The sequence below is a fragment of the Martes martes genome (assembly GCF_963455335.1).
Source record: "Martes martes genome assembly, chromosome: 12".
NCBI lineage: Eukaryota > Metazoa > Chordata > Mammalia > Carnivora > Mustelidae > Martes > Martes martes.
In genome coordinates, this window is record NC_137900.1 from 11,781,506 (window position 1) to 11,801,187 (window position 19,682).

General features: G+C 39.8%; 1 protein-coding gene across 2 annotated transcripts in view; it reads left to right on the forward strand.

Annotated features, from left to right (window-relative positions):
- SMC5 (structural maintenance of chromosomes 5) overlaps positions 1–19,203 on the forward strand; it is a 97,844-nt gene extending 78,641 nt beyond the window's left edge. The window contains exons 18-25 of one of the 2 annotated variants that reach the window (XM_080820328.1): positions 9,994–10,119; positions 12,787–12,831; positions 13,241–13,336; positions 13,768–13,872; positions 14,087–14,206; positions 15,384–15,563; positions 15,646–15,741; positions 16,840–19,203. In XM_080820328.1, coding sequence (XP_080676454.1) covers positions 9,994–10,119; positions 12,787–12,831; positions 13,241–13,336; positions 13,768–13,872; positions 14,087–14,206; positions 15,384–15,563; positions 15,646–15,741; positions 16,840–16,983 — 912 coding nt within the window. In that variant the 3' untranslated portion in view covers positions 16,984–19,203. The remainder of the gene's footprint in view (positions 1–9,993; positions 10,120–12,786; positions 12,832–13,240; positions 13,337–13,767; positions 13,873–14,086; positions 14,207–15,383; positions 15,564–15,645; positions 15,742–16,839) is intronic. The other variant, XM_080820329.1, reaches the window with a different exon arrangement.
- Positions 19,204–19,682: the final 479 nt, after the last annotated feature.

The following is a 19,682-nucleotide window of genomic DNA, read 5'->3' on the forward strand; positions in this document are numbered from 1 at the left end:
TGGAGAATGTGTAAACACAGTGTCTCTGGCCTTTACTTGCTGGATGACAGCAGTCTGTCCCTCTCCACTCCAGCTGTGACGAGATTGCCAGATGTACCCTGGGGGACAAGTGGTTCTCCCATTTCAGAACCACAGCTCTAAAACTACCAGTTTCAAGTCTTTAGAATATTCTAGTTTATAATTAGATCTCAATTTAGGTGATAAATTGTCATCAGAAATATTTGAATCTATTTTGATTTTGTAAAACTTACAGTTGAAAAAGTAAATTCATGCACCCAAGTTGTTCTAACTAAACATTTTCTGATAGCTGGAGTATTGGTTTTTATTTTTAAGTTAATTTAAATTAAACTAAAAATGTAGTTTCTCGGTGATACTAGCTGCATTTTAAGTGCTTAATGGCCATGTATGATTTGTGCCTGCTGTATAAGAAAAGGAAAAAAGGGAGAGAGAACCTAATTAAGTGGAAAAGATCTTAAAAAATATATTAACCAAATAAAATGAATGGACATAATTTAGATCCCAATTTGAACAAAACAAATGTAAAAAAATTTTTTTTTCCGTAAGAAGTGGAAGTTTGAAAACTGAATAATATTAGAATTCATTGACATTTTTAGGTTTGATAATGTGGTTATGGATTTTTTTAAAGTCAAAAATACATTGTTTTGGTATTTAGGAAGAAAATACAATGTCTGGAATGTCTTCAAAATCCTCCGGGGAAGAAGGGAATCTAGATGGAGTATATATGACACTATCTTGGTCTTGAGTTTAGAATTGTTGAAGCTGGATGATAGGTACCTGAAGGTTTATTAGACTGCTCTCTCTGCTTTCATGTATGTTTGAAATTTTCCATAATCAAAAATTTAAAAATGCCAGGAAGTACAGGACAGTGATTTTTGAGGGAAGGGAAAACAGGGCAAGATGATCCCTGTGATGGCCTTTGCTTACTGCCCAGAGAGTTTCCAGGCCACAGTGTTGGAAGAGGAAGCCAGTAGGAAACAGAGCACAGCACTGCAGAGCTCACAAACGCTGAAAGGGTATTAGGAGAATGGTGAACGACTTTCAGGCAGTAAATTTGACAATTTAAAAGAAATGGGCAAACTCTTTACAAGCCCCAAAAGTCCCTGAAGGAAGAGCTAATTAGAATAGCCCTATATTGACTAAAGAAATTAAATTTGCACTGAGAAACCTTCCCACAAGGAAAACTCCAGCCTTGAGGCTTCATTGGTGAATTCCAGGGAGAAGGAAGACTAACAATTCTACCTAAGAGTCTTAAAAGGTGAAGGGGGGTGGGGGGTACTTCATGACAGATTCTATGAGGCTAGCATTCTCCAGTATCAAAACTAGACTAAACTATAGACCAGTGTCTCTCATGAACCATAGCTGCAAAAATTGATTTAAAAAGTTAGCAAATGAGGGACGCGTGGGTGGCTCAGCTGGTTAAGCATCTGCCTTCAGCTCAGGTCATGATCCCAGGGTCCTGGGGTTGAGCCCCGCATCGATTTAAAGATTTAAAAATAAAATCTCGGGGAAAAAAATGTTAGTAATCCAACAGTATATAAACAGTAAAATCCAACTAACCAAGTGAGTTTATCTCAGAAGTACAAGGTTGATCTAACATTTGAAGATTGATCAGTGTAATCCAGCATGTGAACAACTACAGAAGAACCAGATGATTGTCTTACTATATACAGAGAAAATATTTGCCAAAGTCTAGCATCTTTTATGATAAAAGCTTTGTGTATCTAGGAGTAGAAGGAAATTATCCAAAACCACTAGCTCATAGCGTACTCATTGAGGAAGAAATGAAGCTTTCCCCTAATGACTGGAAATAAGGAAAATGCTCATCACTACTCAGTTCTGTTCCACATTGCACCGGAGATCTAGCCAGTGCACTAAGGAAGAAAAAAAAACAAAACGAAAAACTTGTTTATTTCAGACAGACTTATGTCTGTGGAAAATCTTAAGGAATCAGTGCTGTCAGTGTATTTGGCAAGGTTGCAGGATACAAGTCAGTATAGAAGTTCAGAATCCGATGTGGCTCCATCTCCTAGCAATAAACAATTGGAAATCAAAGTTGAAGAGTACTCTGTGGGGCAGCTGGCTGTTTCGGTTGGTTAAGCATCTGACTCTTGATCTCAGCTCAGTCTTAGCTTGGGGTCTTTTTTTTTTTTTTTTTTTTTTTTTTTTTTTTTTTTTTTTTTTTTTTTTTTTTGGTTAAGATTTGACTTATTTATTTGAGAGAGAGAGAACGTATACACAAGGAGAGGGAGAATGCAGGCTTCCTTCTGAGCAGGCAGCCCGATTTGGGGCTGGATCCCAGGACCCCAGAATCGTGAGCTGAACACTTAACGGACTCTTAAGGTGCCCCTTAACTTTGGGTCTTGAATGCAAGCCCTGCGTGGCTGCCCACTCAGTGTGGAACCTACTCAAAAAAACAAAACAAAACAAAACTACTGTGTGCAATATCATCAAAAATATGAAATGCTTAGGGATATATTTATAAGACCTATATGCTGAAAACTACAAAATCTTGCTGAAATTAAAATAAGACTTACATAAATGGAGAGATTGTATTCATGGATCAAAAAAGGTCCAGGATTTGTTTAAATGTCAGAACTCTCGTATAGATTCAATAAAATTCCCAGCGGGGCTTTTAAAAATTGACAAAGTTATTTGAAAATGGAGTAGACTTAGAAGAACTTTGAAAAAGACCAAGTTTGATGACTCACCCTTCCTAATTTTAAGGCTTATTATAAAGCTGCAATAATGAAGACATCATTGTATTGGTGTAAAAATAGATGTATATGGCTAAGTGAGACCGAACAGGGAAACCAGAAATAGATTCACACATATACAGTCGATTGTTTTTTGGCACAGATAGCTGAGGCAATGCAATGGAGTAAGAATAGTCTAACAAATAGTGCCGGAACAATTGAATAATCGTGTACAAAAGATGAGCCACAACCCTTACCCTCCTACCATATATAAATGGGCCATAGACTTAAATGGAAGAACTAAAGCTAAAAGCTTTTTGAAGGAAAAAAAAATTCTTGGTTTGGGAAAAATTGAGTGGAACACAAAAAGCACAAATTGTAAGGCAAAAGGAATTACAAGTTTTACTTCAACAAAATTAACTTGCTTTTCAATAGACGCTGTTAAAAAAGGCAGGCTACAGACTGGCAGGGAGCATATATTTGCAATGCGTTACACCTGACAAAGGACTTGTATCAAGGTGACCAGCTGTTACTGGGGGCCAAATGGAGCCTAACAACTGCTTATATTAAGTCCCTGCAAGCTACTAGTTCTTGCATTTTCAAGGGATTAAAAAAAATACATGACATTCTGTATGGGGCCCTCGACACCTAAAATACTTAGCTCCTTGGCCCTGTACAGAAAAGGTTTGCTGACATGGAGAATACTGTAAGAAGAACTCTTGTACAACTGTCAATACAGAGATGACAGCCCAGTCAGAAAATGGGCAGAAGATCTTAACATAATCTTCACTAAAGAAAATACACAGATAGCAGATGAGCACCTGAAAAGATGCTGGATATGAAAAGATGTAAGGAAGCGTGAATTATGAGCTACAGCCGTAGACCCGCTGGAACGGCAAACGTCGTGCGGACGTGTTGCTGAGGGTGTGCAGCAGCTGGGACTCACGTACATCCTGGTAGAGAGTTCAAGTACACAACCACTTTGGAAAACCATTAGATTTTTAAACGCTAAAAATATACCTGCCGATCCAGCCATTCCTCTCCTAGTATTTACCCAAAAGAAGGGAAAGCATATGTCCATGAGAGACTGGTACAAGAATGGGTGGCAGTTTTGTCATAGTTAAAAACTGGAAACAAAAGTCTAGCAGTGGTGAAGACACGGATTACAGTATATCCACAAACAGGGTATTACTCAGTTGTAAAAAGGAATGAATTACTGAGACAATATGATGGATCCTCATTATGCTGGGTGAAGGAAGCCAGACCAAAGACAACTCTGATTCCATTTATATGACATTTACTGGATGTAGAAAGGCCTGTGACAGAAATCAATCAGCCGTGGCCTGGGGGGATTTGGTGGGGTAGGTTACAGAGGGGTACACAGTGTTGAAAGGGATAGATAGGTTTGTTGCATTGAGGGTGATGGTTTCGCTGTTGAATAGGTTCCTCAGAACCCACCAGCTTGTCCCCTTGATAGGCAGTTACATTTCCAAGCTGAAAAAATGCTTAAAAACTTAGCAGTTTATCATTTGTTTCACTAAAGTCTTTTTTCCAACATTTCCTACTATGAAATTTTGAAGATATACCAGAGTAGGAGTAATAGAACTTCCACATGTCCCTTCTCCCTAACAAATGTAGCACTTTGCCATGTTTGTTGCAGATTTTTAAAGCTCGTCCTGTATTTGAAGTCCCCTTGTGCCTTGGTCATCCATCATCCACTCTTTTCCCCTCCCAGAGTCTGCTACACTGTGGCAGGGTCTGTACATGATTCACATCGCGCCTCCCTTTTCAGAAACATTCCTTTGCTTAATACTGAACTGGAGTAGTAATCTTTTAGTGGAAACAGGCCTGCTAAGTTTTAGGAAATTGAGGACCGCTCAGAGGAGTGGGAACATTTTTCTGAAGTCAGCCTCTTCAGAATGGGCTTCCAGAAACAGTGGCTAGAAAAAGTTGGGAGAAACAAGATTTTGCTAGCTGATAAGCACGTTAGAGTAGTAGGCGAGCACAAACACACCTCGCCAGAAGGAGCTGAAGGTCAGGTTTGAAGGTCAACTGAAGGTAGTACAGAAATGGGGGGTGGGGGGAGGGTGCTGTGGGAGCTGGGTATGGAGCTAGCTACCCAAACAGAGCCTTATCTGTGTTTATTTCATGGGGTGCGAGCGAAGTCCTTTATCCCTCATGTGTTCTGTTGGTAAATAATTAAAAATAGAGCCCATCCTACAGTTTTGTCACCGACTGAGCCTGTGAGCCTGGTTGTTTGGGGGGAGGGGGCGTTACAGAAGAGATTTCAGGAAGAAAGGGACCCATCGCGCCCATACTCTATGGAGTGAGTCCAGCCACACAATACAGCATTGGATCCTTGTGCGTGAAGCTTTGTTTTTGAATTAAGCGTTAATGAGCTAAGAGAACTGTAGGTTGGTGTCACGTTTACAGAAGTATCCTGGAATCGTGAGGGCTTTGGGGTAAATCTCCCACCTTCAGCCCACTCTGGAATGGAGCTGCCCTTCAGCAGCCTGTGGTCACGTGGATGTACCAAGACCTGGTGTCAGCGGACAGTTACCGTCCTGGGACTCACTGTGTGAGTGGCAGCAGGAATATTAATCCTTTGAGCAGAGTCGACTGCGACGGAGAGTAGCAGAGTTTCTCGGGAGAAGGGTTTATTTTCAGTTTTTCGGTCACTAATTTTTTATAAAGACGCCATATTACACTGTCCCAAGAAATAACCTCTGGTTGCAGCTTGTCCCTTTAGATTTGGTACCTGGAAATAGCCACTCGGTTCTCAGCCTCTCGACTACTCACAGCCGCACGCGCGCACAGCCCTCGTCAGGTTTCCCATCCTGCTCTGACCCGATGCTGCCCGACTGTATCCTGCGTCTCCTCGGCAGTATTTTGTACCATTCTCTTTCTCTTTTCCATGAGTTTCATGATCTGAAAATTGTTTTATACATCTCTCTTGGAAGGTTCTTTTATTCCTGCACTGTATGCTCATTAAGTGTGTGTTGCTAACTGACCATGGTCCCTAACCACGCTTTTGGAATAATGAAGACCGAATGAAAGTGTATAGCATACGTCTCTCATCGTTCACTTTCTTATTCTTCTACTTTTCCTTTCTGGTTGCGGTCAGATGCTCGTACTGTTATTCGTGCTGTCCTGTGTCCTTTGAAACAAGAGAAAAGAATGGGTTGTTTTTTTCCCCCACTTGTCCCTCTGAACACTTAGCAGGTTGCACTAAGGAACCGTTCCTACCACTTCCCATTTTGTCCTTGACACTGACCATGAAAACGCGTTCACAAAAGAAGATTGACATGTTCAGTAGGGGTCGTATCCATGAGGGAACTTGAAGGATGACTGACCACCATGGGGTTTGATAGGGCCTCAGACTGTTGGAAGGCCAAGAGGGCAACAGGGTTCCAGGCCTATAAAACGTCTTCAGAGAAGAAAGGTGGTTGTGCGTGTCGGTTTGTTAATTGTGTCTGGAGTATCTTTAGGACAAGTTAGTAAGCTGACTGCATGTCAGTTTACATATGAAGGTGGATACACAATAGACCTGTTACTTGGTTGAGGTTTTGGGTTTTTTTGTTTTGTTTTAAGCTGTGCACTGCTTTCCTAACCCTCAGTTCATGTCTCTTATTTTCAGTCATAGGTATTAAGATACCTATCTGCCTTGCAGGGGTATTGTGATAATTCCATTTAATCATATCAAGATGCTTAGTGCACTGCCTAGCATGAAACCAGGGTTTCCTTAAAAAGTATAGGTTTGCATCAGAATTAATATTATAAGAATTAGAAATTGTTTAATGTGTTTGTCCTCCCACTAAATTTAGATACCCCTTGCTTTCATCTAATGTTCTAATGTTCTCTTATGGGACTACTACCTACTACCACAACACAATATCAGGAGACTTGTTTTTTAAGATATATTTGAGGAGAGAAGAGGTCATTTAACAGGTAAACCGTATTATTGCCGCTTCTTAATTGCTTATGATTAGAATTTGTAATCTTGTATAGTAGTAAGTCAAGACCACTGTCTTTAAATTTCAAATTTGACATTAAAATTTAAAGTTGATATTAAGATTACTTTTCATATTTCTAAAATATGTATTCTGCATGATAGTTTGTAAAACCTACAGTTAACATTTGAATTTGAAATTCATTAAATTGGTATGAAATTTGAGGCTTATTTATATCAAAGGAAAATTAAAATACTGTTTTTATTTACAACTAGTGTTTTAGTAAAAGTTAATGCTACTTAGAGCTCACATTCCTTTCATACAGAATATCATTTTCATTTTGACTCAATAAATTGTTAAATAGAATACTTTATTATAAATTCTAGGTATAATATGCTTTTTGTATTTAGTAAGAAAATCTGCGATGAATTCCAGTTTGTTCCACTAGAGGGCCCTCTTAGAGAAGGTTTTCCTCGTTCAATGTCATTATACACCTTTCAGGACCATTGAACTTTCTCAGAATTTCCAAGAAAAGATGATACTTATTCTTTCAGAATATGTACCCGCAGAGTAGTCCTTTCTGAGATGTTGGTGGGGCATAGTTTGCAAATTTGCCTTTTTCTCCCCTTAGGTCTCCCACAGATGAAAAGTTTCTGTCGTCCATTACCTGTTTAAAGGCTAGACTCTAAGCAGAATTGTTAATAAAGCCTTTTTCACTAGTCTGACTTTACAACATTATCTTGGATCGTGGTTTGCTTCTCTTCTTCCTGCTCTTTACCTACCCTCCCCACCCTGAGCAGAAAAACTCAGCAAGAATTATGGTTCAGATCTGTGGTGGGGGCCGGTGGGGGCCGGTGGGGGCGGGGGGTGTTGCGCAGGCACCCTGTGAGGAGTTATGTCACAAACATGTACGTAAAGAATGGTTTTCTCTGGTAAATACTTAATTAGACCTCTGCCACTCAGTGGAAGGCAACTGTTGGATGAGGTTTTGTCCTCCCAAGCCCAGAGGCCCACATGTTCACCTCTGGTATTTCTTTGCTGTAATATTTTGGTGCTTTGTTTTGGCAAGGCCCAGAGGAGTATGGAGCGGGAATGGAAGACTCTAGAAGTGAGTGGTTTCTCTCTGGCCCTCATTGACAGCTGCCTCAGTGTGATTGGCCCTGAGAGCAAAGCAGGTGTGGCAGGGCGTCTTCAACGTTTTCCTTCATGTGTCTCAGGTTCAGAGAACCGTCCCGACACGTGATTCGGATCAGGCCAGCTTTGTATCTGCAGTTCAGTCCAGGACGTATTCCTTTGACTTTTGTCTTGGGTTAGCTCATTTGCTGTGAAACTTGTATACATCAAAATCACCTGAGGACCTCGTTAATAATATACATGTCCAGGTCTCTGCCCGGAGAGATCTTAATACATGTGCCATGTGGCTGGGCACCGGTACTGATTGATAGTATTTACCATTCCCCTCGCACACCCTTTTGGTATTTTTTTGTGCAGACTGAAGTTGGAGGTTTCACGGGAAGAGCAAGCCAGACCTGTTTTCTTAGGAACCTGTTCACTTGGTATTCTGGTAACCTTGAGCAAGTTTCCTAAGATCTCTGAGCCATGTGTAAGAAAGGTAATACATTCTCAAAGATTATAATGAGGATTAGATTAATTAACATACAAGGTAGTGGTTATAACAAGCTTGGCCCCCAGAAGGCATTCCATGATGCCCTCCTCATTACCCATGAAACTTGCCATCGGGCTCTTGTCTACCTTTATCGCTGATTTTTCCAATCTTCCCTCTCCTCCAACTATGGTAGTTTTCTTGTTCCCTAACTAAGCCTCTAAGGAGGCTTCCCCATGCCTCCTTACATTTGTAATCAGCTGTCCTGGGACTGCATTCTGCTACTTCCTCTTTAGTAATTGCTTACCAGTTCTTGAAAACCATTCCCCTGTCCTAGCTTCGGTGACCACTCTGGCCTTCTTTCCTGTTTGCCTCCCCCACCCCTGACCCCTGCCCCACACCTCTGGCTTTGCTTTTCTCTGTCCAGCTCTGTCCGAGGGGCATGGTGCTATAATGAAAAGAGCATGAGTGCTAGAAGCAGGCATGGATGTGAATCCTGACAGCCTGCAACTAAGTGTGCGAATTTGGACGAGATGCTTCAATTCTTTTCTTAACGTGCAAAATGGGTAATAATATCATTGTACAGTACTGTGAGCAGTAAGGGAATCATGTGTGAAGCACACAGCACAAAGCTTTCAATGAACAGTAGAGCTGTTTCTCTAATGATAATAATTTTGTGTGTCTTTCTTCTTTTTCACCTTTCTGTGTTCAGTGCCTAATAAAATACTGACATTTAATAGATTCTCAGTAATTATCTGGTGAAGGAGTGAATGGGTCCATGAATAAATGATAACTATATTAAAGGCACTAGGACAACTACCAAACACTATTTAAAAGTTCTCTTCACATTCATGGGCTCAGTTTTCAGATAGGAAGCCTATGTACTATGTGTTTCAAATTGTATTAGAGTATAATTATATATAGCTAAGTTAAACTTTTCAGAAAAAAGCAAATTTAAATTTCAAAGCTCAGGGGGCACCTGGGTGGCTCAGTCGGATAAGCATCTGCCTCCGGTTCAGGTCATGATCCCAGGGTCCTGGGATCTCAGTGGGGAGTCTGCTTTTCCTTCTTCCTGTGTGTGTGTGTGTGTGTGTGTGTGTGTGTGTGTGTGTGCTCGCTCTTTCTCTCCCCCTCAAATAAATAAATCTTAAAAAAAAAATAAATTTCAGAGCTCTTAAGGATTAATGTCATATGATGTGATGATAATATTTCAAAGTGTAAGTTCAAATTTAAACTTTCTAATCTTGGTCATGATTTTTGAGGTATGGCTTTTAGATGATTTGCTTCTTAAAATTCAGTTGTTGATGTATAGGCAAACCTCATTCTGTTACTCTTCACTTTACTATACTTAAGATCTGGTATAATATTCCATTATTATATCTGTTACGGTGACCTGTGGTCCTTGAGTGGCTTTGCTGAAAGCTCATGTGGGGGTGGTTAGCATTTTTTAGCAATGAAGTATTTTTTAAGTGAGGTATGTACATTTTTTTAAGACATAATGCCATTGCACACTTACTAGACTACAGTATAGTAAATGTAACCTTCACACACACTAGGAAACTAAAACATTCATTGGACATGCTTTACGGTGATGGTTACTTTATTGAGGTGCTCTGGGACTGAATCCACAGGGTCCCCAAAGTATGCCTCTAATGTGGTTTAATGACGTAGTGCACTGACGTAACGGTAACCTACAAATTATCAAAACTTCTTTTTCTTGCAATAGCAACATTTCATTGAGCTGGATGAGAGTCGACAGAGATTACTGCAGAAATGCAAGGAGCTGATGAAGAGAGCTAGGCAAGTATGCAACCTGGGTGCGGAGCAGACGGTTCCTCAAGAATACCAGACAGTAAGTATCACAAGTGTATAAGGCTGCAGGGTCACGTGCTGCTACGTTCTCTGTCAGCTTCAGTGTGCTGGGCATTGTAATGGCCATGAGAAACAGAATAGGCTGTAAGAAACAGCAGATTTCCCCCCGTTTTTAAGCTGAGGATGTATGTGAAGTAATTGTGCTTAATGGAGTTTCTTTACTGTATTCAAACGGGCATCCGTCAGTCCTGGCTTAGTCGTAATGCTACTAAAGCACGGGCAACCCTTTACCCAGTTATCAGTTCCAGAACTTTCATTCTTCCCGTAAAAGGCTTTTTTCCCCATCCTACCTTTAAGAGGTAGGGTCAAGTGGGGTGTAGTTTTTTTTATGGAAACCTAGCATTGGCGATTGGTGTATAAGAAATGGTAAACAGAAGTGATATTTTTTTAAAAAGGCCAAGTAAAAATGTCTTTCTGGAAATTAGGGTGTTTATTTAGGGTTTGACGAGACCCAGATCTTTGGGGCTAACATCTGTTGGTAAAAAAAGGAGAAAAGAGGCTTTCCTCCTTTCCTTTTTATTTTCTGTGCTGACATGCTGTTTGGTTAGTAAAAGGAGATGCTGCTTCATTAATTTTGTGGCCCTATGACCCTAAGTGTTACCTGACAAGTAGGGATCGTACCTTGCCTAACATACCACCTCTGAATGTCAAAATAAAAGAAGAAACTAGAAAATGAATTTTTAGAAGAAGTATTTTATCTTAATTTCAATAGATAATAAAATGTGTATCTCCCTATTTCAGTAGTTAATGTCTAATCTCTTTCAATAGCTAATGATATGTCTGAAAAAAAAGTTTGGATTAAATTTTCAAATCCTCAAAGATTTTACTCTATTATATGAGACACAGATACCCTAGAGAGTGATTCTATTTTAGGTACATAGTAGGGATTTAGTAGGAACATATATAAGACAAATTGAGTGGCTCTTATTTCTAAAAATATATTAGAACTTCTCCCAAGTACATGGAATTGTCATAAAATAAATAATAGTACAATATCTGTAATTTTTTTTCTTTCAGAGAATAATATGGTTCTATCCTTAATAAGTTGTATTGTTTTTGAAAAAAAATTAGAAGATAATTCATATATTATGAATGTTCAGGCATTGAACAAGACAGATACTTCTCTACTAAAGTTTATATTCTAGTCTGGAGGGAGGGGCAGATAAATTAAAAAACAGATAATGTCTTATCAAGAGGTGCTAAGAAGAAAAACAAAACAAGGTAAGAGGATAGTGTCAGGGAAGGCTCCTTCGAGAAGATACTATTATGGAGGATTCCTGAATGGAGAGAAGAAATTAGTCAATTGAGAGTTTGAAGGAAAAGTTTTCCAGGCAGAGCTAACCGCTGCATCCCGAGCCCTGGAGGCAGAAGTACACCTGGCATGTCTCACGTGGAGGAAGAAATACTCAGTCCGGCCCAGACAGGATCATTCAGGCACGAAGGACGGTGGAAATCAGAGCATGTAGGGTCTCGTGGAAGGAGCGTAGGTTGTATGTGGAGACAGAACCCACTGGAAGATTGTCAAGAGGAGTGATGGGACTGGCTGGAGCGTGTAGAACGCTCTGACTGCCAGGTGGGGAATTCGGCAGGGACGTAAGAATGAAAGCAAGGAGACCCTTGAGAAGATGATCGCTTTGGACCAGGCCAGAGAGATGAGGGGCCTTGGATCAGTACTGGAGGGGGACATTTGCCAATATGAGGATCTTTTTGAGACCGTCAGCAGGACTGGCTAACGGATTAGAGGGAAGGGGTGAGAGAGAGAACCAGCCCCTGTGTTCTGCCATGGACTGAGACGAAGAAGATTGAAGGAGAAATAGATTGGCTCAAAGTGGTGGGGAGGGTAGGTAACACGAAGATTTCTCTTGGACCATCTTCACTGGAAGACGCGTACTAGGGATTCATTGAAGGTGCCGAGAGGATGTTCAAGCCCAGGGTGAGCTCAGTGGACAAGTCAGATCAACAACGGACACTTCGGATCTGAGAGAAGTTGAACTGCTTTCTGAACAGATGAAAGACAACGATTAAAATGTTAGATTCATGTCGTATTTCAGGATCTTTTTCAGAGTTTCAAGATTGATTTTGTACCTCGTGTTGTATTAACTGTGCAGGTTGTGCCGGCAAATCCGTGTACTGCTTTCCTCCCAGATAAAAAGGTGTCTGTTCTGACTTGGTTCTAGGACCTGGACTCAGAAGGTAGTACAGCTGACCCTCGAACAACACGGGTTTGAACTGTATTGTGAATTTTTTTTTCAACAAATACAGTGCTATCAATATATTTTATGTTTTCCTTGGTAACATTTCCTTTTCTCTGGCTTAGTGTATGAGTACAGTATATAAAATACGTAACATCCAAAATACGTGTTACCTCACTGCTGATGTTCTCGGGAAGGCTTCCAGTCAGCAGTAGCTTTCGGTAGCTGTGTTTTTGGGGAGTCAAAAGTTAGTTATACAGGCATTTTTGACGACACAGTGGGGCTCAGTCCCCCAACCCTGTTGTTTGAGGGTCAGCTGTGCTACGGCGAAATTCTGTCAAAGTAATTGGATTCTTAAGATGCTTTTGTCATTCTTCGTAAGTAACAGTATAAAGTTCTAACTTCTTGCTCTCTTTCAATGCCCCACATATTCTGGACCCATTCTACCAATTCAGCAAGTACCCACCATTCCAAATGGACACAACTCCTCACCCCCCATGGTATGCAGCGCTTTCTTGTTTCCGAGCTCCTGTTTCCCCTCTGCCTTGCTTTCCCTCCGCTGCTTGCTTGAAGGCCCAGAGACTTCTGGGAAAGTGAGGCCTCTCGATTCTCTTAACTCTCTGTAGCTCCTCTAGCATGAACTGGTATTTCTCTTCTGTAAATCCCATAGCCTGTAGGGTAGAACTGCTTACTTTAATACTCAACACCAATACTCAGTCTTAAGGTGTTTTCCAGTGTTACTAAGTGTAAGCTTTTTGAAGGCAAAAAACCCTGTTTAATTCCTTTGATTCCTTGTGTGCTAGCATGCTGTTGAACACGTAGTACTTACTCAGCAGAATATTTAACTGTTCAAATTAAACTGCTTTTGCTAGACTATTTGTAATTACAGACCATTTCTTTCTTCTTTAGGCTTTCCAGGATCTTCCAAACACATTGGATGAAATCGATGCTTTGTTAACTGAAGAAAGATCAAGAGCTTCTTGTTTCACGGGACTGAATCCGACAGTAGGCCTCTTTTCTTACTGCCTGCCTCAAGCACACCACCCCCTCCCCATGCACACCACGCATGCGCGCACCCTTCCCTCCAGTACTCGCCTCCCACTCTGTACTAGAGCTCTTGGTAATAATAAGCTAGACAGCAGGAACAATGTGCTTTAAATGCCAGATTCTGAATCTATTAGAATTTTAAATAGACTCTTCCTAAGGAACACACTGTTCTGTGCCTTTCCTTTATAAAAAGAACCGTTGGGCTAACCTGAAATACTGCAGTGTATTTTTTCAAGGATAAAAAACCCGTTCAGTAGAAGAACATAAATTAATGGCATACAAACAATGCAACACAATTGGCATTTTCTGTTAGTGCTTTAATTGATGCAAAATTTCCCGTGATGTTATCCTTTGGTAGATTTATCTTAAATGATTTTTTTCCCTGCCAGGTCGTTGAAGAATACACAAAAAGAGAAGAAGAAATAGAGCAATTAACTGAGGAACTAAAGATAAAGAGAGTTGAACTGGAGAAATACAGGGAAAGCATTTCACAGGTAATTATTTAACCTTTACCTTTTCTTTCTATCACATGCTTATCGTGTATCGTATGGGAATGTGGAATAATGCAACCTGAAACGACATGCTTCTGAGAACAGATGCAGTGTGTGTGTTCTCATGACTAGATTGGTACTGAAGTGGTTTTGTGGACAACCTTCTGTCAATGTAGTAAGCCTTTAAATTGTGCTTTTATATTGAATTGATTTGCAGGTAAAAGAAAGGTGGCTTAATCCTTTAAAGGAGCTCGTAGAAAAAATTAATGAAAAATTCAGCAATTTTTTCAGTTCCATGCAGTGTGCTGGTGAAGTTGATCTACATACAGAAAACGAGGTAATACTGCATTTGAAATGTTTCCTGGCAAGTAATTTTAATTAGATGCTAAAAGTATGGGCCAATTGCTTATTCTTAAGTTATACATGTGAAAACTATGCTTACTAAAAAATTGTCCAGAGGAAGGAAAACACCACCTCTAGGAGCCCATCACTTTTGGGGGGTTGGGACATTTGAGACAAGTCACTAATGCTTTACTAAAACTGTCTCTAGATAGGTAATGGTTATTCAGCTGTGAATGATTTGCTTTATAAATCTACCACTGTCCATAGCAGAAGAGTCCTAAAGAGATTGGCAAATGTAACTGAAATACAGTATCAGTGGTTTCCTTTTTTAATCAAGATTTTAAGAGTACCCAGGAATGAAAATACTTGGAAATTTGTTAGTAATTCCTTGAGCTGTAAATTAATGCACTGCAAATGGTAGGTAAAATAATTTCCATTCAGAAATGTGTAAAGTGACGAACCTGGGATTTGCTTTAAAGTGACTGAAGATGAGAGGGTAGAGCGAGAGCTGAACCAGGCGTGGTCCTGTGTTGCGCGCAGTTGAAGCTGGTTGGTGATACACTGAGCTTGTTTTAGTGTTCTCTCTGGTTTTGTGTATGTCAAAAAATTTCCCCACTAAGTTTTTTTTTCCCCTTAGGACAGAAATGAGGACAATAAAAGATCCTTTTCCTTCACAGCTTAACATCTTTGTATTTTAGCTTGTATGCAATTCTGCATGTACGATACGTGCGTGGGTAGAAAGCAGGGTAGTTCCTCAGGAACCTTGCCCCACGACTGCTTCCCCTGGCTGATGAATGGCCAACATTATCTCACTTGCCAGTCCTGGTGAGACGGGAGATTCTGCCCCAGCGATGTTGTCTGCAGTCCTGGGGCTCTTACAGTTAAGGGACAGAGTGTAGTAACAAGTGTCATTTATAGAGAACTGCCCACGTGCCAGGCCCTGTGCCACAGCACTTGAAAGCGTGTTAGCACCTTCCAGCCTCTCGGTTACTGTATAAAGCAGGTACTTCAGCCAACTCTTCCTTACGATTAAACTCAATAAAGAATCAAAGAACTAGTCGTTATCCACAAGCCTTGCGGGATCTTCCAGGATTTATTCAGTCTGTTTTCCAAATAGCAGTAGGAAATTGCTGGAGCAAACTGTAACCTGTCAGTGCTGTACCGTTTTACAGGAAGACTACGATAAATACGGAATTCGAATCCGCGTCAAGTTTCGCAGCAGCACCCAGCTGCACGAGCTGACGCCGCACCATCAGAGCGGCGGCGAGAGAAGCGTCTCCACCATGTTGTACCTGATGGCTCTGCAGGAGCTTAATCGGTGTCCGTTCAGAGTCGTTGATGAAATCAATCAGGTGTGGTGCTTTTCCTTTTACTTGGGCTTTCTTGGAGCTTATAACCGACTTACGTGTATTCATTGTGATTGTCATTGTTTAGGGAATGGACCCGATCAATGAGCGGAGGGTGTTTGAAATGGTTGTAAATACTGCTTGTAAAGAAAATACATCTCAGTACTTCTTTATTACACCCAAGGTAGGTAATAAGTCATCTACGAGTGCTCATTGTACTCAGAAGTCCCCTGTGGCCTCATCATGGAGCACACTATGGCCTGATAGATCAGTATGCGCAGAAACACTCCCAAAAAAGGAACTAACAAGATTACAGTTTTATTTATATAAAGGGGACAAGTTCCAGTGCCATACTCAATCAGAAACCTTATTATTGGAAGAAGAAATGTAAGAGGCATAGAATTATGTTCTGGAACCAAGATTTCCTCCCTGCTTTTGGCACTTAACTCTTCATTTAGAGAAATTCCTCTTTTAGCAGTTTTTACAAGAGGCAGGAGAACACAAACCCTAGGGGTCCGGTGCTCCTCATTTGTCTGGGACAGCACTGCCCAGGCGCAGAACTCTTAAGTTACTCTGACCTCTCCTCTCTTCAAATTAACTTGGATAAAAACAGAATTATCCTTACAGAGAATTTTCCATTCTCGAGCTAGAACCATTACAGCAGGAAATTTTCTTTTATGCTGTGGCTAATGTGTAAGACCAATATACTCAAAGATGTGTTTATTAATATTATCAGATTTTTTAAACCAAGTAGGCATGAAAAATTTCATTGGAGAGCCCATCTCAAATGCACATTTTTATTGAACGGTATCATCTGTCTTCTTTGTCCAGCAGATACCCTCTGGAAGAGCCAGATCTGTTAATACTCTAGTGTTTACCAAACATCCTGGCCTTGAAGCCTTCCTTCTGGCACATACCTTACAGGCTGCCAGTCTTTCACAGGCCCTTCGAGTTGCTGGCGAACTGTTTGTGGATACATGACTTAAAAGTATGAATCCTCAGAAAATTCTGAAGAACATACTTCCAGAGTTAGCCTAGGAAATTGTAGGATCTTATTTGGCCTGGGAATGCTGACCAGGCCCTGGCTGATGATCCTTTAGGCCAGGCATCAGGTGTGGCAGTTCAAGTAAGGATCACTGTGGTAGGCTTTGCGTGTTGAATTGCCAGCCTCCTAAGTGTGTCATTAGTGTTAGAAATAGCATTTGACTTGACACATGTAAGGATGGCAAACTGTGCTTCTTAATGTATGGCATCATAGGACCATCTGTTTTCACACTTACAGCTCCTGCAAAATCTTCCTTACTCTGACAAGATGACCGTATTGTTTGTCTACAATGGCCCTCATATGCTAGAGCCCAACAGATGGAATTTAAAGGCTTTCCAAAGGCGGCGGCGCAGGATCACGTTCACCCAACCTGCTCAATAAAAGTGAAGGGCAAGAACTTTGGAGGTTTTTTGGTTAAATCCTGTTTATACGTATGGCTCACCTGAATAAAAGGAGATTCATTAAGACTAAGAGACGGGTCATTTTTGGAAGCCTGCTGTTAAATGCAAAGGGTTGATGAACTGACACCATAGTAACGCCGTTCCGTGGAACCCCATCTGATGGGTTCAACAGAAACGGAAGACTTAATTTCTCCTGAGTCCTTGGCCCTCTGACCACAAGTCAGTGGGTTCCCATGGCAAAAGGTACTTACCGTTCACATCACAGGTACCGGGGAAGGGGTTACCCGTCACAGGAAGTGTGCTTGACCTGGTAATTCTGAGCTTGAATTCCAGAGGAACTTTAATTACTCAGTCTAAAGTGGACTCTACAGCTCAAGTCATAGTTTCCTCCCAGTGTTATATTTAATTTTTAAAAAATTGATATGGAAATGTCTAGACTAATGTATAATAATAATTTATGACAGATCTATTCATTTCTTCCTATTAAAAAGGATTACCTTATCTCCCCTAGGAAATGGGATTTTATGGGCCTTTGAAAAGATTTTACAAAACTTGCCACTGTAATTGTATTGGGATCTCTAGGGGAAAACATACTGGGCTTCAAAAATGTTAGCAGAACGTCTTTGAAATGATGCCACAAGGTGGCCACTAGATGATGCAAGGAGCAACCAAAAGGTTGACAGAAAAGAAATCAAGTGATAAGAGTTTTTAAAGAATAACCCTGTAAAGCATGTGTGGGGTTTGTTTTGGGTTTTTTTGGTTGTTGTTTTTTTATTTAAAGTCAAGTGTATTTTACATCTTCAATTTCTAAAAGCATTTTTATAATTATTTTTATTAAGATTTTTTCTTAAGATTTCATATACTGGTTTCTACAGTTTATATTTGAAATTTCTCAGTGTTATGTCAAGAGTGAGGGAAGCATTGATTTCTTTTAAAACATAATGTTTCTAGAACCTAAGCTTTTAGGTCTTTCCTTACAGTGTTGATCCTACCCCATTGTCTTAAAAAATCTAGTTTAAACTGTTTGAGCAGGAAAGAATTAGATGGGAGAATCATTTGTGTATCTCTGAGTTAATACTAATTAACATTGCCAAAACGAATTCTATTCTTTTAAAAAATGAAGCTTGTGAGATAGTGGACTAATCCAAGAACATGTCTCTGAACAGCAAATTGGATCTGTGCCAGAAATGACAGAATTATTTTTTTGACTTGGTAGCTTCAGTAAATTGAAGAATTGTATTCACTTTGGCTTTTGTAGATTCATAAATAGCCATGGAGATTTATATTCTTAATGGTCAAAAAATAATGAACCATAAGTCTATATACTTTACTTGGACATTTTCTCTTTAAAAAGGTATTTTTTCTTGAAAAAAATTTTAAAAGAGCCTTCTCCTCTTAGCCTAATGCATGTATTATGAAAATATTTTAAAATAACATTTTTACTAGTGTAACAACTCACATAAACATTGAAAAACTTGGTAACCTATTAGTAAAAGGATGGTGTTACCAGATGTTTGTTGTTTAATACTTTGATTTCCACCAAAATATCTTTACTAATATGTGCTTACTGTCATTTGTTTATTGTCTGAGTCAGTGCCAGTCATCTTATTTCTGTAAAATGATTATCAGTGTGAAACAAGAGCTTGAAGATGAGGCATGTTTGCAAAAAAAAAAAAAAAAGATACATTTCAGTTTGCGTATGCCAGTAATTACTCCATACCTTGTCTGTATTTCTCTACTGGACAAATACTTAGTTTTACATTGGATTTTGAGCTGTAAAGGAACAATTATGTATCATTTTAAGAAAATAAGTCTAACACATGATATTCTCAGCCACTTAAAACTTCATGTATTTTCTGCAGAGGTTGATTTCGAATTACAAACAAATTGTAAAAACGCCAAGTAAAAGTCTGATTTGATGAATAAAATATTTAAAGAGAAAATCTTCATTGATTTGCCTAAGGAGAGAGTCTCTATTCACAGATTTTTAGTGTTCAAAGTAAAAGATTTTTTGCTGCTTTCTGATTGTCTTTTGGACATGTGCTTTTTTTCTTTGGAGTATGAATCTTTAGTATGTGGAAAATGTAATTTTGTCCTGCTATAGTGTATGTGTGTGTGTGTGTGTGTGTGTGTATCACTGGGGAAAAAAATCGCTGTGGGAAATGCTACTTTGTTGGTAATAAATGCATATTTTCATATTCTCTTGGTGTATGTTATTTTGAATGAGAACTGTTCTTACACTTTCAACCTTATTAAGAGTCATTCTGGTTTTCACACTTACTGAAAAACAAGTCTGTTCAGTGTGCCTTTGCTGGTCTGTCCATGGTCAAAAGCATAGAAGATTTAGTTCTTGTCTGCCTGCAAGGGAATTACGGTCTAATCGCAGCACTGAACACAATGGAAAATGTTTCAGCCATCTCAGGAAGCCAAGGTACAACACAAGTGTAAACATTTTTAGATTGAAACACTAGATTTGCTAAAAAAAAAAAAAAAAAAAAAAAAATTCACAATAGTCTTTTTGTCTTCATACATTAAGCTGCTATCTTGACTCAGTTTCCTTATTGTGAAATGAGGATAATTCTGCATTCACAGGGTTGTCAGAGGGAGCAGATGAGCTAAGGGGTCTCTAATGAGGACACCTGGCATCCTAGTGTACACTTTATAAATGTTTGCTCTTAT